Below are 27,334 nucleotides of genomic sequence, written 5' to 3'. Positions count from 1 at the left end.
TTTCAAAAGCGGGTCCCCACTGTGCTGGAACTGCAGCCTTTTAGCAAAAAGCTCCATTAATGGCACTGGGTGTAAGAAGAAAAACAATGTATGAAGAGAGATCCCCTCCTCGTCTTTCTGCCTTCCTGCCAAGGGCACGATGAACGGAGACTTCCCCCTGCTACTCACTGCCGTCAGTTGGGCGAGCTGGAAATAGCTCAGGTGCTGCAGTGTGCCACACTGCTGCAGCCAGAACGGCTCTCCCGAGTGAGCCCGTCACCACGAGCACACACACCTCCTTGCTCAGGAAATACACCTATCTGGGTACTTCGGGCTCGTGTTCTTAAAGAACATCCTCCGAAATGCAAATATCCCTGCTTCCACTTAAATTTCATAGTGGATGAGGTGGAACGGGCCATTAGTTGATTGCCTGCAGGATAAAATTGAATTTCTAAAAGGGATGTAGAGTTGCACCTTGTTTCTCTCTGCCCTGTACATCTCCTGCTTGAACCACGAATGGACCAAGACCAAGTTGCTGCAGGAAGTTCACAAACCACGAGAATCGCCACCTTCTCGTGAAGGCACACGGTCTGCACACTTGTCTCTGCTTTCCCAGAAGAGGCTGCAATAATCTGGGCATCTAGATGGCACGCCGCATTCAAAGGCCAAAAGATACCTGAACACACTCTGAAGCAGCCTGAGATTCAGCCTTCCAGACAACCTAACTGGGTTCCTGCTCAGAATTACGTGTTACAGAATCCTTCTGACTGACAATACGGAGAGTCTGCGATACCACCTAAGCAAGGCACCTTAATTTTAGAGCCCCCCCAGAAGAGCAAGGCACTGCGTATTTCACTGCCCGGACAGTAGGAGCCGACACGCTTTGCCAATGGTTACCTGCGTGCGGTGGCTGACGGATTAGAGGACACCAGGAAGAATGCGCACCAAGAGGTGATAGAGGGACTGGGTTCTAGGGAACAATTTTCAACTTGTCAGTATACATGGGACGGTCCCGCAGTCACCTTGTTCTTCACATCAGCTATGTGACAAATCTGCCGTTTTGATCGATTTAGGTACTAAGGCCACTGGGACCTGTCCATCGCGGGGTGCACGTTCAGATCAGCTGTGACTGGAGGAGCACAGAGCATGGTGAGGCATGAAGGCTAAGCTGCACCACAGTGCACAGGAGGCTGCTGACTCTCAAATCTGGGATCAACAGCCCAAGCCCAGCAAACTCGGCAACAACTGGGGAAACTGGGACTAGCAGGACAGCAACAGAGCACGAAGCCACTGAACTAAGAGCCCAGCTAACAGACTCCAGCAATTTTTCAGGAACTTGTTACAAAGAGCTGAGACTAACCACCGGGCAGATTTCGCCATCAATTAAAAGGCTTTAGGAAAGCTACACCTCCGCTCTGCATCACGGAGCATTTACAGCTCACAGCAAAAGGGAAGGTGGAAGCGTATTTACTGAGGACTCCTCCTCAGGCTCACAGTCCTCCAGCTACCCGGACCCCCTGGAAGCCCACGACCTGCACATGCAAGTGACACCTACGGACCACACACCAAAGAGGATATTTCTGCAACTACTTTTGAGAACGTGGCAGAGCACACCTGCGTCGGTTATTTGGCTGATGGTGCAGGCAGCAGCAGTGCTGCAGGAGGTTTGGTTTAGCTGGTGGAGCACACGGTAGCGAACCATGGCGTGTTATTTAGTGAGGGCTGTGAGGAACATGATGGGATCCTGGGGAAGGGCACTAGTTCCCAGCCAGACAGCTGCACATCAGCATCTGTAGAAAACACTGCAGCAAGCCATCATGGAAAAAAATCAGGGGGAGATTGACTGAAGCAACTGGACAGTTTTATGACCTTTAATACCATACATAGCAATGGAAGCTAAAATATGGGTAATTAAACCCCAGCTTTTATGGTATTAGCTGATCGCTATCAGGGTTAGAAGGAATTCTGCCTGCATTCCCCACGTCTTGCACAACTGCTTGGGCTACCTGCCTTGGTGTACAACAGTTTCTTCTTCTCTCTGAGACACCAAGCACCGACCCATGCCAAAAGAGACAAAGCAAAGCAGACTGCCTAAGCCCACGGCTCGGGCTGGCGTTGCAGTGAGGTTCTGCCGCATCCGTTACAAGTCGCTATAAACAGCCAGCTTTGGGAAGAGACGCTGTGCTCACCTTCCAAAGGGTGACGGTCATTCTTTGGTAACTTGGGGGAGAGAGGAGCACTGTATGGAGGGGAATCTTGGGAATACCGCTTTGTACCCCGGCCTGGTCCCTGCAGAGTGCCGTCTAACGAACTGCTTCTGTCTAGGAAAAGAGAACAAGCCCTATTTAGGAGTGGAGATTTTCTGGGAAATTCAGCCCTGCCAGAGTCACTTGCGACCCTTGTGCACCGCCAGTCTGGTAACAGCCTGCGGAAACTGCAGCCCAGCTACAGCTGGCAGCGCTTACCACTTCGTACTTTGCTTTGGGAGTTTCTCAGAGAAAAAGGGCGGGGATGAACCTAAAAAGGCTCTGTAGCCACTTTTTGCCACGCTTCACCCCGAATGGCACCTGTGATCAGCTTCATCCCGTTTCTCCTCCTTCTGGCTCATCTCCCACGCGATTCCTCCTCCGCCCCAGTCTCTTCACCTTTCGGACACTTGCAGCCCCCAGACAGTTTGCAGACACTCTATGCCGTAGGCACCGTTTGATTCAACCGTACTTGAATTTTCGGTCTCTCCCTGAACGGCTCCCCCCAGCGCCACAGCTGCCCCCCTGCCACTCTTCTGCCCCAGCGGTGGGGTCACGGGGCGCCGAGACCCAGCCGCCCGGCGCCGCACGCACCAGGCCGGGCCGCGAGGCGACCCTCACAGATGGAAAACGCCGAGCACGGGACGTCACTGCACGGATGGACACAGAGGATGGGACTGCGCACACGGACGGCACGGCAGCCACGACAGCGGTACGGTTGGCGGCGACCTTGCCCCGCGCGGGCGCAGCGCGGGGTACGGCCGGCACGAGGCGACGCGCGCCAGCCTGCGGCGGGGACCCTGCGCCAAGGGGTGAAATGCTGGGAGACGAATGCCAGGAGCCGGACGAGAGCCTGCAGCAGCTCGAGCCACCGGTGCGGGACGGGAGGGGGCTGGAGGGGTGACAAATACGGCGAGGGGTGGGTAGGAGCAGACACCAACGGAGACGTGTTACGCCAAACGAAGACACAAAGGTAAGGATGGGTGGGAAGCATCGGGCAGCCACAGCTTAGTTGGCTAACGAGAAACACGAAGGTAGATAAAAGCACCTGTTTTATCAAAATCCTTTTGGGAAAGGAAAGAAGCTGCTTTTACTGAGGCCCCTTGACTCCCTGTGACTATGGTCAAAAAACACCAAAATATTATTAGAAAGATTAGCACTGTCCTCAGGACAGTTCACTGCAAGAAACATTCGCTGCCCAGACAGAGAGGAGAAACAAATGCTCTCGGCAATGTCTCTGGATATTTCTAAATGTAGAATGGGATGCATTTCTTCACCAAACAGTCACAGAACCGCAACAGAAGGTGATGTTTTTAAAGGTTTTATATTTTTTCTTTTTTTTTTTGGGGGGGGGTATTTTTAAAAATTTTTGATTGTAAAAGTAATGCAAACACACAGAAGGTCAGGTTGTTGCAAATAACCCAGGGAACTAGAAAGTAAGTCAATGCAAATTAAAGGAAGGATAAACCAAAGCAGGTCTGCAGTCAGGGTTTCTCAGTTTAAAAAAAATGGCAGTTTTTAAGAAAATAAGGAAATAGATTTGCACACACAACTGCATGCTGTGGTTCATCAGGAAAAAAGGAAAATACCCTTAGTTCAAAGGATGCCTTACACCTCTTGAATGTGTATCATCAGTGAGGGAAAGAGCTGGCAGGAAAGGACTCCACATCTAACCGGACAAATACCACTTAGAGAAGGATGCTGATAACATGCAGATCATTTACGGGAAATGAAAGGGACCTGCTCAGCCAGGAGATGTACACCTCGGAGGACAGCACGTACAGGGATGATGTGAACTTTGAACTCAGCCTGCCTTCTGACAACGCAAAGGAAAAGACAGCACTATGTCCTCCACTGCAAACGTAACACGTGTGTGGGTACAGAGCTGAGGACATCATGCAGAAAGGCAAAGACTGGGAAAAAAGCTCGTCCTTGTCTGCGAATTATGGGTCAGCTTTGGGGAATATCTCACCTCCCTAACTTGGAAGGTTTGTGGGGAGGGCGTACATCTGACCATGCCAGCATTTGTGCTGCCAGGATGGGCTCCGTCACAGTCAGGCTCTGCTCAGCTCGTCCCATTGCATCCAAGTGGCCCCTTCAGGACGCTGTAACTTGCACTGGCTGCACCGGTGCTTCCTCCCTGTCTGCAGAGCACGGCTTTGCGACGAGCCTCAGTGATGTGCTCGGGACATCCACCTGAATCCGGCCATACCAATGCCACCTTCTGCTTCGCTTCCAATTGCAGCAATGTTGAACACTGGGACAAAGCCCAAAGGCTAACAGAAACGGGACAGGAATGAAAACACACACCATCAACTAAGAAGGAAAAATCAAATAACCAAATTTACTCAAGCTGGGGGGGAGGGGGGGCGTGAGGGTGCAGGAGGAAGCAGAAATAAAACAAGAGAGAAGGTGCATGGGTCTGCAGCAGTGACTCCTAACAAAACTCAGTGATGGACTGCTCAGCAGGACTGGAAATACAGTGCTAGCACTTAAAAAATACGGGGAAAAATGATATAGGCGACTGAATGCTCATACGACCTCAGCAGTACTGCAAGGCTTCTCAGAGGTTCAGAAGGGAGGGTAAGTAGGACACTGCGCTTACACACAGCACATGCTGCAGTGGGCACTCATCAGAGGTGACTAACCCAACAGCTTCTGTATCATGTGAAAATATCTCATTTATCAGACAACGGGAGCATGGTCAATCTCATTTACCTAGAATTCAGCAAGGCATTGGTCATAGAAAACCATCATCCAATATTTTGCAGTAGCTTTGGCACAGATCTTAGAAGCTCACTGATGAAATCTGTTGACGCCTTCCCGAGTTGGGCCACACAAGACAGTATTTGATCAGAGAAAAAAATATAAAGAACAGAGTACCAGAGAGGAGGTAAATTCAGATGCAAGACGCAGACACGTATGTGACACATTGCCCTGCGAGCTGTGAACCTGCAGCTGACAATGACGGATGGGAAGAACAGGGCGCATGACCAGGACGGGACGCTCATCGCCTGCTACAAGGACGCAGCAATGAAAAGCAGCTTCTTGTGAAGGCGGTGGCGCCAGTGCTGTGGCACCAGGCCCTCACCAGCTCTTCCCCAGAGTGCTGGGTAGCCCTCTGGTCACCTCCCTGAAGTTTGACCCCAAGCAACACTACGCGAGGAGAGCAGAGCGCCTTTCTTACCGGCACGGATGGAAGGCGAGCTCCCCCGGAGGATACAACTGCTTCCTAACGGCCTCCAGAAGGAGGGGAACTAAGTCAAGCTAAAAGACGATGTTAAAACGAGACGACACAGTTACCAAGTAGCCCAAGAATAAATTTGGACTAGAAACTAATTCCCAACTAATTAAAAATGGAGCTCCAGAGTTAATCGAAGCAATGCTGTGGTGTCCACACTAACAGGATCCCAACTCAGTGGCTCAGAGGGTTCATCCCGCCCGTGTTTTCGGACAGCTCCAGATCAGACCTACCTGCACGCAGTATTTCCCAGCCCACTTCTATTCCCATCAACAATAGTCAACTTTCCATTTTCTTGCCAATCCACGGTTTCCTGAGGTGTAACTCGATCCATTCCTGCTGCCTTCCGTGGCTGGGACCTACAGAGGCCGCGTGCCACGTCGCAGCTCCGTGGCAACACAGCCCGACCTACGGCTGCCGCAGACGACTTCTGCCCCGAGCACACCCGCGAGTCCCCCAGCGCACCGACGGCGGTGCTCGTGTCACGGTTAAAGGCGTTTGTTCTGGGAACCGAGAGCAGTTCCCACCAGTGACTGTTTTCAGGAAGAACTGCCCTGCTCGGGCACGTGAGTGCCCGAGCCACACAGGGAACAAAGCGAGACACACGGAGCTGGAGGCGAGTCCACGCCAGCCTTCTCACTTGGTTTGATTTAAGCAAATATAAAACCACATCCTCATTCTTCCATGACCAGCACTAACCTCTAAACATTATTGGTACTGTTTCTTTGCCCTCACCAGAAATCACTGTAACGCACAGATGTTTATCATCTTTCAGGCGCTTAAGAGAGATGTTAGGTCCCTGAGACATCACTGTGAACTACAGGACATGGGGTTATCACTTCTCCAGACTGTGGTTAATCTTTAATCCCTGTGAACACTCTAACAAAGAGCTCACGGTGGGCAGATCTCAGGACTGTGCCACGTTTGGTGCTTGCCTGTGCTTCCCCCGCGCTTCCTCCTACCCTCCTGCCCTGCCAGGCAGCCCGGCCCTCGGCGCAGACACCCGTGACATCCCACGGCGGCCACCAGCCCCGTGGGGGCTACAGGACCCTCTCCACCCACGCCTGCTGCCATGCCCAGACATGGGAGCCTCTTCCTCACGTTCTGGCTTTGCTCTATCTCATGACGACAAGGTAGATCCACACAAAAACAAGGAGATTTCTTCTAATTGGGGGTCAGCTAGAGGGGTAACCTCTACTTCCAGCAACCAGTCCAGCCGCTCCAGTATCTGCCACAGCAGCCGAGCAGCCTCCTACAGCTCTCCTTACACCACAGCAAGGATCCCTGCTCCTGGCCCTGCTGGCCCTGCACAGCCCCAACTTGCAGGCAGCTGCTCAGCCACGGAGGAAGCAGAGGACACTCACCCGAGACCCTCGTGCTCTTAGCACTGTTGCCATTCCCCTCCCCAGACACGTGTGCTTTGAACACCAGCCTGGCCATGCCACCCAGCTGGTTTCACCATCCTCACTGACGGCTCCTGGAAGCACAGGAGTGAGAGGGCGGCAGGAGAGAGCAGAGAGGCAGGGGGGCAGAGCACAGAGAGATGCACGAAGCACTGAAGCACCAGGCTGTTGCGCCTAAGCCTCACACTTTTCAATCTTTCCTTAAGTAGTTTTTCCTAAGGCCTTATCCTTTTCCGTTAGAAATTCTTCTCGCTCTTTATGTAAGAGCCATAATTATCCAAAGGATTAACTCTGAAAGACCTCAAATGGTACAAGAGTTATTCACTGGCTTGGAGAGTGGAGGATGCGTAACAGGAGAGCAGCTCAGCACGAGACGTGTCAACCATGTAACGAGGGTGTAGACAGCATCTATCCTCTCCACGAGCAGAACTCCTGCAGGATTAGCTCCCCCAGAGCCCCACAGCCAGCCCTGGGAGGCAGCTGTCGCCCCGGGGTTGCTGCCACCACATAGCACTTGCAGGGAAAACTACTGCTCCTCTTGTTTCCCAGTGCTTTCACTTAAAAGCAGTTTTGCAGCCTGACGATTTGCATCGTGGCATGAGCTGTCTTGCCAGGGGTGTGCTGCTTCAACGCAGCGGAGCAGTAGCCTTGCCAAGAAAAACAAAGCCACCTTTGCCTCGGATAGCTGCAGCGTGTTTCCATCCCCGAGCAGGCTGAGCTTCCGCTGAGGGCTGGACTGCTGGCAGCAGATTCGTGGCCACGCTGGAAACGGCTCAGGTAGGATTTAATTAAATTTCTAATTACAGTTTACCTACCACTTGTTATCACTCTTCTATTTCTTATGCAAAGGCTTTCACTAATTCCTAGCTGGATGAAGTCACTCTAATCAGATTACAGGAAGCGGGAAGGACCGGGGGACAAGGAGAGGAGGGAAGACAGGGAGACAGCACGGATGAGCGGAAACCTACAGGCAGAGATGGAAATCGGACTGACAGGCAGAAAATAAGGCAACTTGAACGCTAAGCGAAAAAGAGCCCTGCGGGCACGTGCATGACGCTGCTGTGATGCGATGAACCCTGCGGAGAGGGCTCGGAAACACGCTCCTGCCTCCTGAGTTAACGATAAAATCTGGGTTAAGGCGCGGAGCACCTGGGGTCCCTACAGCGCCGCCCCCGCCCCAACTCCTACCTGGTAGATACCTGTCGTGGTCGTACTCGTGTGAGCGCTGCATGTGGCTGTTCTGAGTGAAAGGCTGGTTCCCAAAGAGGTTGTCACTGCGGAGATTGTGGCAGAGCTTCTCCAGGAAGCGGAGGACGTAGGTGATACTGTTTACTGCTGGCAGGTTCAGAGTGTGCTGTTCCCGATCAAACACAGCTGGAGACAGAAACAAACAGAGCCCAACACGTAAACCCCCAGCAAAGGCAGGAGACTACGCCCAGGGCTGCACAGCCAGCTTCTGTATCTCAGCATCACTGGTCTAGACTAGAGCAAACAAAAGCCACTGCCTTCCGCTGGCTGGGCGCTGGCGAGCTCGCCTCCCTGGGACAGGCTAAAACCAGCCTGCTGCACCCGCTGTCAGGGACGAGGCCGCACGGCTGCGAAGCTGCGGTACCGGGAGCGGAAAGGCGCTCGAGGAGGGGCCTGCGCTCCCGCCATCCGGGTCAACCGGGGCTTAAGAGTAAAATTAAAACTCGGGGGTAGGGGAAGAGAAGCTTCGCGGTACGGCTTTTCCTGCCACTAGGAGTTCTGCAAGTCCCCCCCGTTCCGTCCCCTGCTGGGGTCCAGGCAGTGCCGGAGGCGACCACGCACAGCGCTCCGCGGGCTCGCACCGGGGCTGCGCGCTGCCTGCTCCAGCAGCTGGGCCTGCAGGACAAGCTGTCGCTCTGCTCTGCGTCAGCCGCTAGCTGTTGCTTCGCTGACACAGATGTCTGGCAAGAAAGAGAAGACAGAAATCTTCTGTCTGCCCCTGGCCCGTGACTGTACCGAGCTTCAGGAGAGACATCTTCCAGCGACTGAATTCTTGCAACGACATCTCTGAAGGCAAAGTGCTGCAGGCCAGTTCTCACCTGAGATGACCTCTCCCCCGTGGCCTTGTTTTAAGAAGGAGAAGACTGTTTTCTGATGGTAAGCGCAATCAATGCAGGCCTGCACTGCTTGCTGCAGGACAACAGAAGCTCGAGCTGGTCCAAAATGATCCGGCAGCTGCTGAACTTTCTTCTTGTCTAGGTGGGGCCCAGTGCTGCCGTTCTTGTTCAAGTAAATGCAAACTGCCAAGATGAGAAACGTGTTTGCCATTAACCCACTCAAGAAATCAAGAAACAGATGCCTAAAATCCAGCCTGAGAGATAGAGATGCCCAGGTTTTAAGACTGTAAAATCACTCACAAAGTGTGAGCGAATCCATCACAGGTGCCTGTCTGCAACCTAACAACAGCCACATTTAGGGGGGAATCACCTCCAACACCTTCCTGCCTCATCACGCTCACCTTCCACGCTGCTGCTGTTACTCCTATGCTTTCCCCAGTGCTCAGGCTCCCAAAGGCAGGCTGCAATGCGGTTCCTGGGCCAGCAAGGTAAAGTGGCTGAGATGTTCAAAGGAAACGAAGGAATGCAGCCCCAGTTCCTCCCTTTGGGGGGAAACTGCGTTCTTTGGGTTCCTCTGCAAATTGGGTTCTGTGGAAACAGAGGGCTCTACCCATATCCAGTGCTTGAACATATAAAAACTAGCTTTGCATTAGACTTTCCTGCCCAGATTCACCTTTGGCTGTATCTCACAGCTGTAGCAGAGCACATGCTCTGCACTGGCTGCTGCTATTCCTCCCCTGCTCCCTCTCGTCCCTGCTTGTGTGGCTGAAGCCGGACAGCCCATGGCCACTGCTGCTCAGCAGGAGCTGTTCTGCACCTTGCTCTACCTTCAGCAGCTGTGCCTGGCACAGTTTTGGAGAGCCCATACTGTGAACTCCTGAGTGCAGCTGCTCACAGTACTGCCTCTGGGCTGTATGGGCCACAAGAAGTGCACTTTGAGGGCTTTGGAGTCACTAACATGCAGGTGACAACTCAGGGAAAGGGATCTCTGCATTCGTCAGATGGACTTGCAATCCTCCTATGGCTTCGTATTTCCAGTATGGATAGGGATAAACGAACAGCTGGTCTGAACTCACGTGCCTCTTTTCCTCCTGACACACTCTGAGTCAGGCCAGCCTCTCTTTGTGGAACCTTAAGGTTTGCTGGTTTGTGTGTTTGTGAAGAAGTGGGAGTGCTGTGGCGTGCCACCTCCTGCCTGCTGCAGCTGCTGACTGCGCAATCTTTTCGAGGATGCAGTTCGAGACCCTTACCTGTGGGAGCCTGCATGGCAGAGCTGGGGATTGTAGCAGCGTCCTGGGGCACAGTGCTTGTGTCTGGTTCTGGGGTACTGGTTGTTGGAGAGGTGGGTGCTGGGTTCAGCAATGTCCTAGGTTTCCTCTGCAGAAAAAGACGAGGATATTTCTCCTTTTATCCCTGCCCTCCTATACCACCCATGATCACTACACTCTCTTCTCTGCATCCAACAAACAAGGCACTGTGGAACATGACACACTTCTGATGGCGATGACGGGGAGTTTCAAGAACCTACTTAATCAATGTGTACATTCTAGAAACCACGATCCTCGAAAAAATAACAAGCCTGAGATCCGCCACCTCTGCTTGACTTAGACTAGCTACACATGATGGACAGAAGAGCTTATTCCACCATTTGGCCAACCTGTCATGATCACAGCATTTGCCGTGCTACTTCACAGCTAATGCAGCTCCAAAGACACGGTTTCTTGATGGAAATGATCTTTAGGACACAGACATTCTCTACAACTCTGAGGCTGGACTCGGAGGGATATTCCCAGCCCCACACACCCCTCTGGTCTCCTACTTGCTGCGGTCACACAGCCAGAGGCTGAGACAAACGTGCACAAATACACGCATGCACCATCCCATGGCAGAACTTGCAGCACCTGCTTTTCACCCGCCTGCATCAGCATCAGCTTTTACCTTACTGCCAGGCTTTGGGCCTCTCTTTCTGGGGAATTTCAAAGGCTCCACTGACTTGGAGGGTGTAGGCATGGGGTGATGGATTAGCGCTTTGGTCGTTCGACCACGCTTCTTCCCTGTTTTGCGACGCCTTTGCCCTTGTTGATGCCCCAAAACAGTCTTTGTGCTACTGTGCATGCTAGGTTTCTCCGAGTTTACTTCGGAGGCAGGTAAAGGGCTCTTTGGAATCACAACTGAAATAAAAAGAGAAAAAGCAAATATAATTAAATCAGGCGAGAATGAAAACAAGAGCAGCCTCCATCTTTAAACAGTGTCATATGGAAAAACCTGGAGTAGCCACAGTCCCCTGAGTGGAGGCTACCGCTCTCCGTGCCAGAGTAAAAACCAAACGCGCCGATCCGGGGTTCAGCACCTGAGCTGTGGGGCGCTGCGGCTTAGCCTGGGCAGGCTGAACTCTGGAAGGATCGCACTTCCAGCCATACCTTCTTCCTGAAAACAACTGGCACCTACAGCTCTTCCATCTGCGAGTGGAGACCTGCCAGAGATCAGGTAAGATGCTCTGAAAGCATTCCTAGGGGAAGGATCAGTCAAGACCTGCCTGACAGTACAGAGCCAGGGCTGCGCTGGAAATCCCCTCTCTCGAGGCTGAAGTCAGATTTGCTCTGTCCCTAAATTACCAGTGAGCTGCGGGGGATGGCACCACTCTGTCCTTGGTGCCTGCAAGGACGGCTGCTCCCAGCCCAGAGCAATAGCTCCTACCTCAGTTACTTCAGCTCCTCTCATGTACGAGACAGTATCTGGCTGCAGACAGCACACGGTCCGATCCTTCTTATCTTCTCAAGCTTTCCATGACAAAACCAGGTTTCTGGTGTATTTCCCCCAGATCCCCTGAATTTGGTCATTCAGCTTTCCCAAGCCCCACTAAAGGCTGGAGATGAGCTGGCCCAGTTCAGCAGACCAACGCCTCTGCACTTCTGCCACAAGGAAACAACACGGCACTCCTCTATTTTGAGAAGTGCACAGCGACATTTACGATGTCTCATTCCTCAGAGCTGGAAACCTCACTGTGTGTTCAACACGGGGGCTGTGACTTCAAAAAAAAAACCACCGACCTCCACCTTTTGAAGTGGGGTGCGTTATAGTTTAAGAAGAAAACCTGGGCAAGGAAAGCAGAGCGCCACAGAGGAGCGATACCAGGGTGGCAAGCGGCACCAGCAGTGACAACCGCGGGCGCATAAGGAGAATGTAAGGTTTTCTAATGAGAGCTTTCCAAGCAGCCACTCTAAGCATGGACAAAGGAATCCTTCCTGCCGACACCTCGGGAGCAGCTACCAGCTGCGCCCCAGGTTTCAGGGGTCTGGAGAGGATCACTGGGCTGCGGGGTGGCAGCGGCAAGGCAGGAGCAGGAGCCCCGGCAGCCCCGGGGCAGGGAGCTGTTACCTGCTTCGCTGCGGCTGCGTACGGCCCCAGCAGTGGCTGCTTGTTCTGGCCTTACACGAACGAGCCCCTGGAAGTGGAGGACCCTGCTCCGCTCCTCCGGCCTGACTGCGCTTCATTCAGCAGCTTCCACTCTGAGAGCGGACGTGTGCCTGGCTGCCAGCTCCCGGGCAGCCTGAGCAAACTTCATTCGGCTCAACGAGGGGGCATTTTGGTGCCTCGCTGCGCAGCACCAGGGGACCTCCCACCTGCCAGGCACGGCTCTGGGCCCTGCTGCCACCAGGACGCCGGCCGCCAGGAACTAGCCCCGCTCCGCTCTTCAGGTGAGCGGGGCAAGAGTTACAATGCCCTCAACTTCTTTTTTTTAAATCTTTATCTCCTTGCCTTTGTGCAGCACATGCACTACGGCTCTGTGTTGGATTCCGCCGATAAGCTCACAGTCATTGAGTGATTTACCTAAGATTTACCTAATTTCCTAACACCTTCTTCTGCCAGGTGGATACAGAGAGTGGTGACAGAAACAGAGTCACGGGGTCTTGCTGTGTCTAAGATAATAACATTAACGACAGCGCTACTTTGCTGGCAAGAAAAGGAACGCAACAGCACAAACGCTTCTCACTGTGTCACCCACCCAGCTGCGTGAGCAGGGGAGCAGCAGGGCCAGGTACCCTCGGCCAAATCGCTGCGCCCCCAGCCTTACGTCTGCACAGCTGACTTCAGCCGAGGAGTGTTTGTGTAAAGGGATTTACCAGAACCCTGTCAGTTGATAGAGCAAGGATAAACACGGGTAAAGAACTCAGTACTTTAAAGAAACTTCCAAACATCAAAGCGATGATGTGTAAAACAAAGTGGGAGGCATTTTGTTTGCACTCTGCAGCAACGCTAAGTGTCCGAACAAAGCCGTGCCACAGCGAGGCTTCGCTGAGTTTCAAGAGAAATTGAGGATTCGACAGACAAGCTGTGAAGCAACCTGAGATACCAGAAAAAAAAACGAAAAGAAAAAAAAAAAAAACAAAACAAAAAACCACACCACAAAACCAGAAATAGTAAATTTGGAAAGTTAGGATGCAATAAAACAGCTGCTGAACTGCACCCTCCCCAGCTTGAACCGCATCTCAGAGAAACCCCAGCGCCAGGGAAAAGGCGACCGACGTCAGGCGGACTCCCCGTGTGCACGCCTTCACTACAGAATTTTGTAATAAAAAGTCATTTTTTGGCGGTAGAATAAATGCTAGAAAGTTCTATTGTCCACTTCAGTCACAAAGATATGAAAAGTACCATTAATTTAGTGTTAAGCTTTACCACTCACTGCTTTATTTTTAGAGAAATAAAAGCCCCTTACATGGCACGTGCCGAGCACACGGCAATTTCCTTCAGCCACAGCAGAGGAGATTGCACCGAGGCCGCTGCCATGACAGCCCATCCTTGCCACCGCCCTGTGCTAATTCATTTCATAAAAAACCCACCAGCCTGTGCTAATTCATGTCTCTCGTCCCTGCCAGACGTGCTGAGCTGCACACCATCAGCTTTCGGAGGAGACAGCAGCCACTCGGGGAGATCAGTGCTGTACCAAAACCCACAGGGCTCCGGCTGCTCGCGCTGCTTGAGCCCTTGCGGTGACCGGCCGTCTCCTAAGGGAGCCTACGGTTTTTCAGCACATGCCTGCAAACTTTCCTCCAGGATTTCAGCCCCCGATGGCACAAGGATGGGGTGAGGAGGCAGGCGGGAGCTGCTTGTCCTGCAGCTGCAAACCACTGCCCGCGTCCCCTTACCTGCCAGAAGCTGCGGGTTTTGGGTCTTGTTCAGCCGGTGGTGGTGCCAGCCCAAACGTGCGCAGCTGCCGGGGCCGTCCCCACCTCCTGTCCCGTGTCCCTCACGCTCACCTCCACCCTGCGGTGCGCCGCCAGGAGAGCCAAATTTTCTAAAAGTTACTCGAGGCCCTCTTCAAAAATCAAGTTTGCTGTCACTGAGAAACGCAACCTCTGCCTCAGGGCTTCGGTGCTCATATGGGGTCTGAGTAACCGAACACAGCTCCAAAGCTGGCCTTGCTTTAGGCAAGGGCCCCGGCCTCCAATAGTCCCTTCCAACCTGCATCATTCTCTGAACTCGTGGTCAATCATTTCAGCCCGTTACTGGAACAGAGAACTAAAGAGAGCAACGTTTCTGCTGCTTCAGCTCGCTGAACTGTCTTGCTTTGGGCTGTAGAGGCACCAGGACCCAGAGGGATGGAACCGCTCCTCTTTGGGCTGGTACGGGAGCAGTTTGCCTGCGATGAGGATCACCACCCTGCAGATGCAGGACCAAAAACTGCTGAAGTTGGAGGCAAAGAAAAGACTGACATCACTAATTGGTTTATTAATCATCAAAGGATTAGTTTAAAAAGAAGTCCCGAGCTTCCTGCTGAAACAAAGAGACCTGACAGAGAGTTCAAGACTATTTCCTAACGCCAAAATATCTCTTGCCAGTCAGCACATGGCTCCAGCAGTACCTGCAGCTACACACCACACCGTTACTCAAACTGTTATTTACAGGAGACTCTATAAAACATCAGTTGCTGTCCGCACTTTGAGGTTTTGCTAATCATACTAGAAAGCAGCATTTGTCACTCATCAGCTTCTCGGGCTTGTCTGAGCTTGAAGAAGACAAATTTCTGTCCTTGCGGTAAGAATAACAAAGCCAACACACGCAATAAAATATGGAACAGAAGGGTTTAGGACGGAGAAGAGTTCCCTACCTTTCTGTCCATTACGCCAGCTAATTACCAGTTTGCATTTACTCACAGCTGCTGGACCACAAAACCTGACATCTCCCTTTTACGTGCTAAGGGCTCCTGAGCTCTCGGGTGCAGCTGTAGGTCACGCACCCTCCCTCTGGGTATAGCAGCAGTGACCACTGGGGTGTCCTGAAACAAAGCAGGCGGTTTATGAGAAGACTGAAAATGACATTTGTATCCATTGTAAAGCATCTAGGAGGAACACCCTGTAGGGCACCCAACCGCTGGTTTTTTGTGCTCCAGCTTCAGCACTGTGTGGTCAGAAGCACGAAGCAAAGATGTGGGTTACAGAGACACGTTTAAGGTGAGTGTAATTGCCAACACCCTGCTGAGAACCGGCTGTACCCTCTGGATGCAGCCATCCAAACCCAGGCTTCCTGACAAGAAGCAGCACCCAGTGCCCGTCTGAGAGCAAGATGTGCAAGCTTCAAACCTCTGCGATTCTTCCCGAAGCACAGGCTGTCATTATTGTCCACCATGAGCGCATGCAGGAGCTCAGCCTGGGCTCCAGGACGGCTCCAGGTTTGACGCGCCCCCAGCTCTCAGCAGCTGGGCAGCCAGAGCAGAGGGGAAAGGGGCAGAGCGCAGCTGGGAGACACAGGTGCCCTGGAGCACAGCGAACGTGCACAGTCCTCCAGATCCTGGAATTTGGAAGTCAGAATCCAATTATTCGCATGATCTAGTATTTCCTGCAGGGACTCCAGCTTGAAATGTCTGTTTGACCTAAGGCTGAGAGACCAGAGGATGTACCTAACACAACAGTACAGCAAGAGGATCCAAGCGCTGCATGATTCAGCACGTTCTAGATGTTCTCATGATCAATTAACTCCCAAAGATGCTTTTTTTTTTTCCTCCCTAGACCACAAAATTTGTCTAGTTTCAGTTTTTGACTACTGAGGCTTGCTGGGAGCTACGAAGCGCTTTATTCAATGTCCCCCTCCCGGATCTGACTTGCCAGTGGTGACACCGCAGCATGCACAAAAACACAAAACCACTCACCGTAAATCTGTCTCTGTACTTTTGAGTCCTGATGATCAGGACATTTGTCACTTTCACATGTATTTTTGGGCAGGACAAGCACGTGAAGAAGAGCGGTTACTAAAACCCAAAGCAATGCCTTATATACATTTCCTGTACCCAAGAAGGGCTACGAACACTCACCACGACAGTGTCCCGTTTCTTAAAGGCTTCGAAATCTACAAGCTCTGCCAGAGCTGCAGTTTTCTTATTTCAATTGTCTGCATGTGCTTGGATGAGCACTGTGCGCTGTGGATGCCACCACACATCCCACTGGTGCAAGCTGTGGCATTTTTATGGTTGCTTTATTTTTGCAAATACATCTACACAAAAGTCACACAAGTCACAGCGATGCTGCTATTCACTATTTGCTTTTTGCACAAGTCTTACATCTACAGCTCTCGAGGCAGCATTCCTGTGTGTCTCCAACCAGTCTGGTAATTACTCGCAGCACCTTCCCACGGCACTGCGGCGAGGGATTTACAAACCCTTCAGCAGCACTCACTGCGCCTTGGGATGCATCTCAGACGTGCTGGGTAACGCTGACAGCTGGAGGGGTAGGCACTCCTCAAGCGCCAGACCGGTATTAGTCCTGCAGGACGTCCCAAGTGTCCCACCTCTAAGTAAAACCACGCACGGATATATGAAGAAGAACAACTCAAGACTGCGGTTGGCTCTTCTGGAGCTGAAGAGCAGAAGAACCCTGTTCTGGACCCACAGGGTCTGCTTGCACAAATCCAAACCCGGAGCTCACAATCCAACGCTGCACCACCAAGGCCACCCCCCTGTGCACCGCAGACCGCTGCTTTCACCCTAACACTTGCCAAACCCAAGGAGGCGGTTTTAACGAAGCATGAAGTTTATTGGGCTAAAACATTTTCCCAAAAGAAAACGGAGGTTTTATCTGAAAACACTGCCCCCAAGATGAGTCCGACCAACCTGGGCAGTCCGTACAGCGTCTGTACCAGAAGCCCAGACTCACAGACCTGAGAAGGTGTGAAAGGGAGAGCAAGCACACGGATGGATGGACACAGCCTGCCTCCCTTTCCACAACGCCACATTCTTCACCCAAGGCTTTTTATAAGAGATGAAGAGCCATGGGAAAAGAGGGAAGGTTTCTGTAGGGCTAAATCGCTGCTTAGAAGAGGTAGGGGCAAATGGCCATTCTCACCAGGTAAGGGAGGCGAGGACGTTTTCTAACAGTTCACGCTTTCCCGGGCAGACGGGACACTGCAGCTCATGAGCAAGCTCCAGAGAGAGCCCAGGACACTGAGAGCCAGGGCAACAGAGCGGCAGGGGACCTTGGTGACAACAGGGACAAAGCAGTGAGCGAGGGGAAAACCACTCCTCCTTTCAGGCGCAAAACGATGGGCTCTGAGGTGCCTGGTGCTCGCTCAGGAGAGAGAACTTGGGCTGCAGGACCCATCACACGAGAACACCAGCTTTGGGCACAGCAGCAGCTAAAAAGAGACAGGACAAAGACTCGGCTTTGAGTGGCAGACGGCAGATCAGGACCGCCGGATGTCATGGCAGAAACCAACTGAATAGAAATCCTCATTATGCTGTTAAAAAAAAAAAAAAAGGCAAAAAGCCACCAAACCTGCAGATGATCCCTGGATTCTCTTTTCCAACGTTTCAGCCGCTCTGGGGATGTCCTCAGCCAGGGCTCAGCTCTGCCTTGCCCCTGCCAGGAGATCCCCTGGTAGCAGCTAGTCATTTAGTAGCTCTTGGTGCTTTTAAACAACATAAACATACATGTGCGGATGTTCCTGAACATGGGGGCGAAGTGCTTTGAGAGCTGGCACAACAAGCGTTACGGATGTGCAACACAATAGACTTATTCATCGAGATGCCCCGGGGGTCAGCACGGTCCCGTCCTGCTGATGGCAAAAATAAACAGAGATAAGCGACTGGCTCATGATCAGACACACAGACAGGGACAGCGCTCTGAAGAGTGAGGGTGTCCAAACTGTTGTCCTCAGCAAAAGTCATTTTCAGTTTAGTGCTGAGCACACAGATTACTTCCAAAACCCAGGTCTCCGTTTCTCCCCAGTACAGGAAAGAAATGAACTGTCTTGCATCCAACTGGGTAGCATTATAAAACGAATGGGTGAACTGCGTCATGCATGATTATTTTTTGAAAATAAACTGCAAGGGCTAGCATTTGGGTAAGGAAAAAAAGGCATCACGCCTGCCACCACTGAAGAAGCCACGCAAGCTTCTCCCCAAAGAGCATCTCGCAAGCCCCTGAGCTCTCGGCACGTTTGCTGCGGGGCATCTGCACCATCGGTAACAGACGTCTCTCGCTGCCAGTTACACGGCTGCAGCTTGGAGGAGCACCGCAATACTCCTTCAGCCCCTCTTCTCCCTACCGTCCCCTCTTCCTGCTCCCTGAAGGCAAAGCGAAGGAGCAGGAAGACCGTGCTGGGAACAGAACCGGCCCGGGGATTTACACTGCAGAGAAAAATGGTAGTTTTGGACAGCAGGGCTAGACTGCCCATTGGCTCAAGGGATTTATCTCGTAGATTTGGATTGCACAGGAAGTCCACGACAAAATTACAGCCCTCTCCGAGGCAGCACAGTTATTTACGCTACATAGAGTATCCTCATCAACCTTGGAAAAATACTCGTTTGTACAAGCCGGTGTCCGGCACGATGTGTAGCCCCTGCAAGGAGCTCACAAAGCTGTTGGCCTCGGCTTGCACACTTTGTGCAGGCACTGGGTTTTATTTCTCCAGCGCTCACGCCACTTAATTCTGGGCCCCGTTCTGCAAGGCCAGTCAGAAGCTGCAGCTTGGCTGGCACAGCCCAGAGCACAGGGGCCACCAAACTCAGCCAGTCTGGAGCACGGGTCCTCCTTCAAGCCCAGCCGCCAGGTCAGAGAACAAGGACCCCACAGGGAATATGGTTCAAATGCAAAGGACGAGCAGATGCCACGTTTGTCTACAACCACCCTCTTCATAACCGAAGTCAGCAGTTTTTCCCCCAGGCCCCCTCCTGGTACCTCTTATCACAAATAAACTGGCTGCAACACAGCACGGACTCTTCCTTGTTATAACCCCCCCCAATAGCCTTACCTTCTCCAGCCCACTGCAAAAAGAAACCTCTTGTAACAGTGAGTTCCTTTAATCAGCAACAATGGAATTAAAACAGAAAAAGTCTGAACTATAAAAGGGTGATGAGAACCAAGCCAGCTCCAGTGTGAGAAAACACCAGCAGAGTTGACCCTCAGACTCCTGATCGAAGGGATGCACTAGCAGGTAAGGGACAACATACAGGGTCAACCAGGATGCTCCAGGAGAAACGTCAATGCCATTTATTTACTGTCAAAACGAGACCGAAACCAAGTCAAAATCTGAACGTCAATACTCAAGCTTAATTTGATTACCCTGAAGCCAGTTCAGGCAGTGGAGATTTCTTTCCTGACAGCACCCATGGTGAGTACTCCAGCAGCAAGAGCTCAGCTGGAGCCGCTGGAGTTGCTCAGTGGATGGTGCATGAGAGCAGCCGGCCCTTTCCGTGCTGACGCGGACGCCCACACCGAACAACCTCATTTCCACACCCCGGCAGAACCACCATAGTGCAGCGCCAGCGCACTGAATGCCCTGAGGACGGCCAGCAGCCTTCTCGGTACGTACCCAGAGCAGGCTGCCAAAAGCATCGGGGATGACTGACCCACGTCTGGTCCACGCAGCACTCCTCAAGGAGGTCACAGAGCCACGGTCGTAGGGTGCAACCAACCTGCAGACCAGTAAGGCTTCAGCACGTGCAAGCGCTGCCACGCCAGCCTGAGCAGGACAGAGGTCACCAGCCCCAGATTTACAGCCTGCAGGAAGCTTGCGGCGGCGTGCCTATGCTGCTATTAATATCCAGCGAGCTCAAGGACATTCCTTGAGTTAAAATAGGTGGCATGAGAAGGCACCGCAGTCAATCTACTAACTGATTGTGTCTTTTGCCTCTGGGAGTTGATTATCATCTCGTTTCCAAAACCCCACGTTGAGAATCAAAACGCTTCTGTACTCTTAGAGTATTCAGGCTATTCAGAACTGTTCCTGGGGTTTCTGCTTGTTCTGATCTTCTCTGAAGCTCTTTTTTTTTTAGCTTTGGCTTCCTGGTTAAATATTAGCAGAACACCTTCAACATCTCAGAGCACAAAGAACAAGGAGACTGCTAGTGGGTGCAGTTTATTCCACCTTTTGTTCTTTATTAAAGCTGTTCAGAAGTCATAAAAATACCAAGATCAAGAGGAGAACTGACAAGCTGCAAAAGGTCTAATCGTTATAACAAGTTGGGCTGTATATTCAGTATGAAGCTCCCGGACTCAATAAAAATGCACGCTGTGGCAACGTAGCCCTGTTTACCAAAGCCAGGATCAGAACCTGATCTGGGCTCAACAACATTTCCAACTTCTCCGAATAACAGGGAGGAAACAAAGAGAGGAAACTACTCAGTAGGTCATGAGATAACGTAATGCTCCTGCTCCCACTGTGTCACCGCGAAAAATCCTACCAAGATTCAGGTATCTTTGGATCAGGCCCATTTCTCCTGCACGCATGTGGGCTGCTCAGTGCACAACTGTCCCACCAACTGCACGCAGCCTCTATGAGCCTTTGGGAGAAAAATCCGGTCAGATCATGCTGCTTCCTCCAGCACTTGTCTGCATCAGAAACAGCACCCCTATTGGGGACCAAGCTACGGTCACCAACAGCTGGCACCTGTGTGCTGGTGACAGGCAGAAAAGAGACTCGGAGCACTAAATCCTCAGCGCGAAGCCTCGAAGGGCATCCAAGCTCAGCATCTTCCACGTCCCAGTACAGAGCTTCTCAAACTCAAACTCTTCTGCGGCTGCTGCTCCAGGAACGCCGGACTCCTGTCCCTGCCAGGGGAAAGCGAGGCAGCTCAGGGTGCACCCGAACCACCCACGGGGGAGCAGGAGTGTGCTCGGAGACGAGTGTCCCCACTCACACCAGCCACGCTGTCTTCCCGTCCTGAATCATCACAGAGCACGTGGGCTGGAAGCCCTGGGGTTGAAGCACATCCAGAGTGACGGGCTCCAGGAGCCATCCTGACATGTTCGGCCACGACTGTGCATTCAGGCTGTGCGACTTGATTTTTAACAGGCTTAAATCTGAACTTGAACAGATACCTGAGCAGTAAAAGGCCTCTGTCCTCTTCCGATTCCCTGCTCTGTGCCATCAGCAGTTTTTCAGGACCCTGTAAAAAAGCACCAGGACCAGGCCAAGATCGCTTCACTACTCCTGTTCGAAGGTCCCACTGCCCTGATCTCACAGTACACACCAGCACCTTTCAATTCCAGTTCCAGCACCGCTGACTGGCTTCAGGACGATGCAGCATCGCTTCCTCAGGCCTCCGCCCTGAAGTCTTCTGGGCCTGGGTGACATAATCCGGAGGGTCTGGGCAGGGCATTTGCACCACACAGAGGCTACAGGGGGTCTCTCTCATCGTACGGTACCAAAGGCGAGTGAGAGGACACGAGCTCGGTGCGTCCCAGGTCAGACCAGGCTCTGCAGAAGCCGGAGCACTGCAGGGAGCTCGACGGGAAATGGGGCTCTCCCTGCTGCCCTCCTGAAGGCATAAAACCTACCGAACAGAGCACACTCGGGGCCTGCTTAACTCTGCTTCCAAACCTGCCGGTGATGAGGGCGAGGCAAAGAGACAGCAGCAGCTCCTGAGCCAGACCCTGCATTTAGACCAGCAGATGTAAAAGCCCTCAAATTTGTCTGGCTCCCTCCCAAAAACGTGCAGCCCTCCAGCCTACACGAACACCGTGCACAGCCCTGCACCGCATCCCACCCGCACAAGCAGCGTTACAAAGTCCCCGCAGGAGGGGAGCAACAGGCCCAGCTTCGTTCGTCCCAGCAGAGGAAGGTTTGCAGCGGTGACGCTCCCGCAGAACCGTCCTGCGGTGACCCAGCGATGCCTGGAGTTTTTAGAGGTCTGGTTTAGGCCAAAAGGCAGGATGGAAAGGGGAAGGAAACATCCTAAACAGCATCCAGACTCTGTGGGTTATGAAGAGTTTTAGAATAAAATGCACGAGGAAAATTTGAGCTGTGACACTGGTATTAAGGACAGACGGGGGCAGTGGAACCTCAGGTCAGCTCTTCTCCCTGGAGCTCTTGCAAGTCCCAGCACATCGCACGGTAACACCAGGCGTCCGACGCGGTGGCTCCGTGCTCCCCCTGACCACAGACCTGCAGCTTCGTGCAGCGGGACGAGGGCGCAGCTCACCCTCCCGCGGAGCGCCCAGACCTCCACCCCAGCACGGATTCCGGCACACACGCCCCAGCCCAGCTGGGGTTACGGATAAAACCCGTGATTTTGTGCTCCGAACAGGTCCAGGGTGGTGCTTGGCAGCTCCTGACAGTGGTCTCGAAGGCAGCATCCTCAGGTACCCGGCGGCGTGCCCACAAGGCTTGCGGCCGCGGGGGCGAATGCTGAGCTTCTGTGCGGGACCCCTCTGGATGCCGGCTCGCAGCTCCACCGGAGTGCGAGGCCCCGGCCACCGCACCGACCGGAGGCCCCTGGCCCTGCCGTTCTCCTCACCGGCTTCCTGAGCCTGGCTTCGCACCAGCCTGAGGTACAAGCTCCAGACCCCGCAGTGAGAGGAGTCGGCAGCTTTGTATCTCCTCCCAGCAGCGAAGCAGAGGAGCTGACCCAAGCGTCACCCTGCCAGCTACTCCCGACAGGCGCTTCCAGCCACCTGCCCGCTCCCTTCCCAAAGGAGGAAGGGAAACCGAGCGACATCAAAAATAAAGAGAAGTCAGAAAACAAACGTTACCTTCGCCTGTGGGCCGAAAATCTAGCATCTGATGATCGTCTTCCTTTGAAGACACCAAGCAGTTAATAAATAAATCGCATGGCAGCAAGGGTGGCAAGAGAAGGACGTCGTGAGCTCCGTGTGCCGTGCCTCCAGCCTCGCGCTGCTGCGAGCACGGCGGGACCCAGCACGCGGCAAGTCCAGGAGCGTCCGTGAGCTCCGCTTCAAAATAGTCCCGCGGTGGCTAGGTAAAGCTATTAACTTTTGCTTGGAAGCGCTCGCGAGCCAGCCAAGCCCGCGGAGAGGGAGCCGCGTGCCGCCAGCTAGCAGCAGAGACCCAGGCAGGGCAGGCGAGCGCCTGCGGCAGGGCCCGGTGCTCGCTCTGCAGCTCCCCGCCGGCCGGCCGAGCCCCGCAGCGGCGCTCCCCGAGCCCGAGGCCCCGCTGCCAGCTGGGCTCCTGCCAAGGCAGAGGCTCCACTCCTCCGAATTCCAGCCCAGGCTGCTCCAGCTCCTGCCCGCCTGGCCTTAACGCTTTCACTGCTGCTGCCTCCGGCGCCCAGCACAGCATCGCCTCTCCTACGGGGATCCGGGAGGGCGTAAGGAGGTGTAAGGGACCCACCTGCACCAGGCGCAGCCACCGCCAGGCAGCTCCAGAGGTGTCTGGCAGCTGAAGGAGACACAGCCCACAGGGACGAGAGGCGCACAGACCTTCCGAGCTACGGATTTGACAGCAATGCTCACGGCCGTGGGCAGGATGCTGCAGGCGGCGGTGCCCCGCATCCCGCTGTGAGGGTTACAGGATTTCCCTGCCCTCCAGCAGGGATGTGCCGCTGCACGAGGATGAGCAGACTTCAGGGACGCTGTTACCGCGGAGGAGGGGTGCGTGGGGAAGGTCCCAGTCCAGGTACAGCTCACACCTGGGTTTCTCAGGACCTGGCACGTTAGATGCTTTTCAAGAAAGTGGGGGAGACTGTCCTGTCCCTGCCCCGGCCCCTTCCCGCAGCGCTGCTGCTTGGGTAACGCATGTAGCCCCCGGTGCTGAGCTATCACCAGGGCTCCTGGGGGTCCTGTGCGTGCCTCACGCCGTCTGAAGTGAATCACAGTTACAGTTCCCAACACCGCAGCACGAGAACCACAACAACACATGCATTTCCTTGAAATGTAAAGCTAGCACGTAACGAATACAAGAGTTCTGCATGCTCCCTTATGCAAAGGCCCAAATCTTGCAGAAAACCTCATAGATTCCTGCCCCCACAGTCAGCGGGTACAGGAAGCAAGCCCTGATCCCGTCCGTTCAGTCTCCCCTTCCCAGCCCGCTACCCGGCCTCCTCCTCTGACGCGAGGCAGAGGAAGGAGCATCCCCTGCTTGGGTGAATGGCTCCGAGCTGGAAGCTGCCTGGCAGAGGACCTGGCAAGACCCCTGCTCGATTTTGCTTTCCTGCCTTTTTTGCAGGGGTTTACAGCTCTCCTTTTCACAAACCACTTCAGAAAGGAGAACAACTCCTCGTGGAACCTCTTCCAATGTGTGCTTCGCTGACTACAAAGGACCGAACTTTCCTCTAGTCTGTGATCGGTTGAGAAAAGCCAATTTTCCCACAGACAAAAGCGGCAGACATCTCTCTGCCAGACCATGCCTTGGCTGATGGGGGATTTCCCCTATACCCACCTCCCTGCTGAGGGCAGGTGCCCCGAAATCGACGGTCATTAGGCAGCCTCTTATCTCATTCTTCTTTCTTCCCGTGATTTTTATCACAGCCTGGTATTTCCCTCTTCAATCTGCTTTGCCCTGATCCTTAGCAGCTGCACTGCGGTTTGTGGGCGTCTCTCCCGCTCTCTTTCTCCCCAGACATGACTTAAAGTAACTAAGCAACAACCCTCATTCTTTAGCTTGATCTTGAGCATCGATTTTCTGTCCTGTTTATAATGGAGAGGGACTCTCCAAATCGGCTTTCCAAATCTGCGCTCTGCTGATGCCACTGACCCGAGAGCAGAATTGTTTCTCTGCCCTGCTTAAGAGCAGCAAAAGCTTGTTACTCGCAGACTCCCCGAGGAGTATGAAGTTCAGAAAACGGAAAGTGCATGCCAAAAGTTTTTCCAAAAGTATTATGTGGCGTACGTATTTTGCTTCTTCAGTCTCTGCTTCCTCCCAGTTTACATTGCCACCTGACACCCCAGCAGTCCACAGCCGGGTACTCTGATCACGTCCGTCACAGTGTAACTTACACCTCCAAGCTCACGGCGTGAGAAACACGCTATCTCCTGCCCCTTATCTGCCACAATATTTGTTGAGTCTCTATGTGACTCATATGTGAATTATTCCTTCTCTACCCAACAAACCTTCAGGGTCTTCTACTGAAAACTTCTGCACCTTGAGTTCTACTGAACCGATCTGCATGTAGCGGATTTTGGCCGTGCTTTTGTGTGCCACTAACCTTAAAGCTGGGGAAACACCATTTTCCCTCCGTTTCACCCTGGAACTCTGGCGCCACCATGAAACAGGAAAGTCTGAAGCCTTTGCAGTAAGTTTGGGTTAAATGCCCCATGCAACTTAAACTCAGCTGTTTTATGTACGTGCCCCATGACAGATTAATATTTCTCTACAATGAGTGCTTGATTCTTTACGAACGGATGTGCAAACAGTTCTTCCAGAAACAGCAAAAAAAAAAAAGACATATAAACCTCTGAGGTGAACCTACAAGTCAATCATCCCCCGTGCAAGGTGAGTGCAGAAAATGCCATTAACACAGTCTGCCCTGAGAGCAGAGGTCAAAGCAGCACCACGTCTGACAGCGAGCCCACCCACACCTTACGTTCCTAGAAGCCCCGGGTGCGCGGGTAAGGGCGTACGAGCACGCGTGTCACACGAAAATCCACTGAAGGTGCCGAGCGCCAAGTGTGAGGGGTGGTGGGGCAGACCTGGGGATTCCTGCCCAAGAGACAACTGCGGGTGCCCGCTTGGCGCGGTGGGGAGCTCCCCTTGGGACGGGCAGGGGGACCTGCTTTCCCCGGCTGCTGTCACGGAGGGCCCAAGGTGTACGGGACGAGCCCTGCTGCGCTTTGCCTCGCCCCTCCGTCCAAAAGGACCCCACCTCCACCCTTACCCCGCTCCGGCTGCCCTGCGTCAGCACCCCACGGCTGTGGGTCCCCCGCGGTGTGCCTGGCCGAGCCCCGTCCCCGGGCTGTGCCGTACAGAGGCGGCCTGAAGCCGGGCAGGCACTCGGCTGCCTGGGCACGGCCAAGCGCTCCCAGCGGGCCGCCACCACGTCCTGACGGCGCTGCTGTCGCCGACGCTGCTACTACCAGCCCGGCGAGGCGAGGGCCGTTCCTCCGCGCTGCCTGGGCTCCCTTTGCTCCCTCCCTCCGCACACCCATGCCCTCTGGAAAGCTCCTGGGGAGCGGCTGGCCCGGCCCCAGCAGCACCAGAGCCCTCGCAGCCGCCCCACCGAGCAAACGCGGGTGGGAGTGGGAGGAGGAGGGATGTGCCTAGGAGAAACCCCGCTCTCCTCCACCTCTGCTGGCAACCACCAGAAGAGACAGATTAGAGCCGAATTAAGTTGCCAGCATTAAACAAACATGCCTGTTCTCTTTGAAGTTCTGCTTCCCTTTAACATGAGCTCATTTCTCTTTGTTCAGCCCTAGGAAGTCGCGAGCTTCGATGGAGTTAACTCTTTGCAGGGCTCCGCAGCTCTGCCAAGCGCCGCATCTCAGCCCGCCGGCACCCATCGAGACGGCGGGGCTGGTGTGGGTGCAGAGCCCGGTGTCGGTGCAGGTATACCGAGAGTCCTGGGGTGGCTCTCCCTGCCGGGACGGGAACCCCCTCGGTTCAGCAGGAAGCTTTACTGCAACGGTTCCTGGAGCTAAAGGAAACGGGGATGCCTCTGCGGTGAAGCCTCCTCCAGGCCTGCCAAGAGCAGCACTCACAGGCCCCGGGGGAGCTGAGCTCAGCCCTCCTGCAAGGCTGGGCTGAGGGGAAAACGAACAAGGGAGGAATTCAGATTGGGAAAGAGGAGGAAAGTTCCCAGAAGTCCCTTCTTTTGGTTTAATCCCACAAAGCGGAAATTGGAAAGTTTGGGACAGGAAAGGACGGGGATAAAGGAAAATCTTGCCACAGAGAGGAAAGTAAAATACCACAAAGCCAACGCCGATCCCGACTTTGCGGCGCTTTTGCATGGCTCACACAACCTCTGCCAGTCCCTGCTGCTGCCGCAGCAACTGAAATACCTGCCAACGAGAGCAGAAATCTGCCTGAAAGCAAGTGTTGGGGCTGGGAGCGTGGAGATGTGCCTTCCGCTCGCTGTTTCTGTACGCGAGCAGGAACCACGGAGTCCCTGCAGGCTGAGCGAACACACAAGGGAAAGCTGCGACTGGCCGGTGAGGGGGAACAAGCGCTTCTTAGAGGGCACCCGGCCACCACCATGCTGCCCCAGGATCAGGGAAT

General features: G+C 53.6%; 1 protein-coding gene across 15 annotated transcripts in view; it reads right to left on the bottom strand.

The window, feature by feature from the left end:
- The window catches only part of SCMH1 (Scm polycomb group protein homolog 1), a 69,811-nt gene that overhangs the window by 9,055 nt on the left and 33,422 nt on the right, over window positions 1–27,334 (bottom strand). For 11 of the 15 annotated variants that reach the window (XR_013941785.1, XM_080566858.1, XM_080566869.1 and 8 more), the window contains 5 exons: window positions 10,892–11,124; window positions 10,204–10,330; window positions 8,936–9,136; window positions 8,058–8,243; window positions 2,169–2,300 (listed from right to left, as the gene is read on the bottom strand). Coding sequence is in view for 13 of the 15 variants with exons in the window: in XM_080566858.1 (XP_080422984.1) it covers window positions 2,169–2,300; window positions 8,058–8,243; window positions 8,936–9,136; window positions 10,204–10,330; window positions 10,892–11,124 (879 nt within the window). In the remaining 2 variants the exon portion in view is untranslated. The remainder of the gene's footprint in view (window positions 1–2,168; window positions 2,301–8,057; window positions 8,244–8,935; window positions 9,137–10,203; window positions 10,331–10,891; window positions 11,125–27,334) is intronic. The other 4 variants (XR_013941786.1, XM_080566861.1, XM_080566870.1 and 1 more) reach the window with 2 other exon arrangements.

This window comes from Anser brachyrhynchus, assembly GCF_964034855.1.
Source record: "Anser brachyrhynchus genome assembly, chromosome: 24".
Lineage (NCBI taxonomy): Eukaryota > Metazoa > Chordata > Aves > Anseriformes > Anatidae > Anser > Anser brachyrhynchus.
Note: the sequence above shows the minus strand (reverse complement) of the source record. Positions and strands in the feature narration are given on the sequence as shown.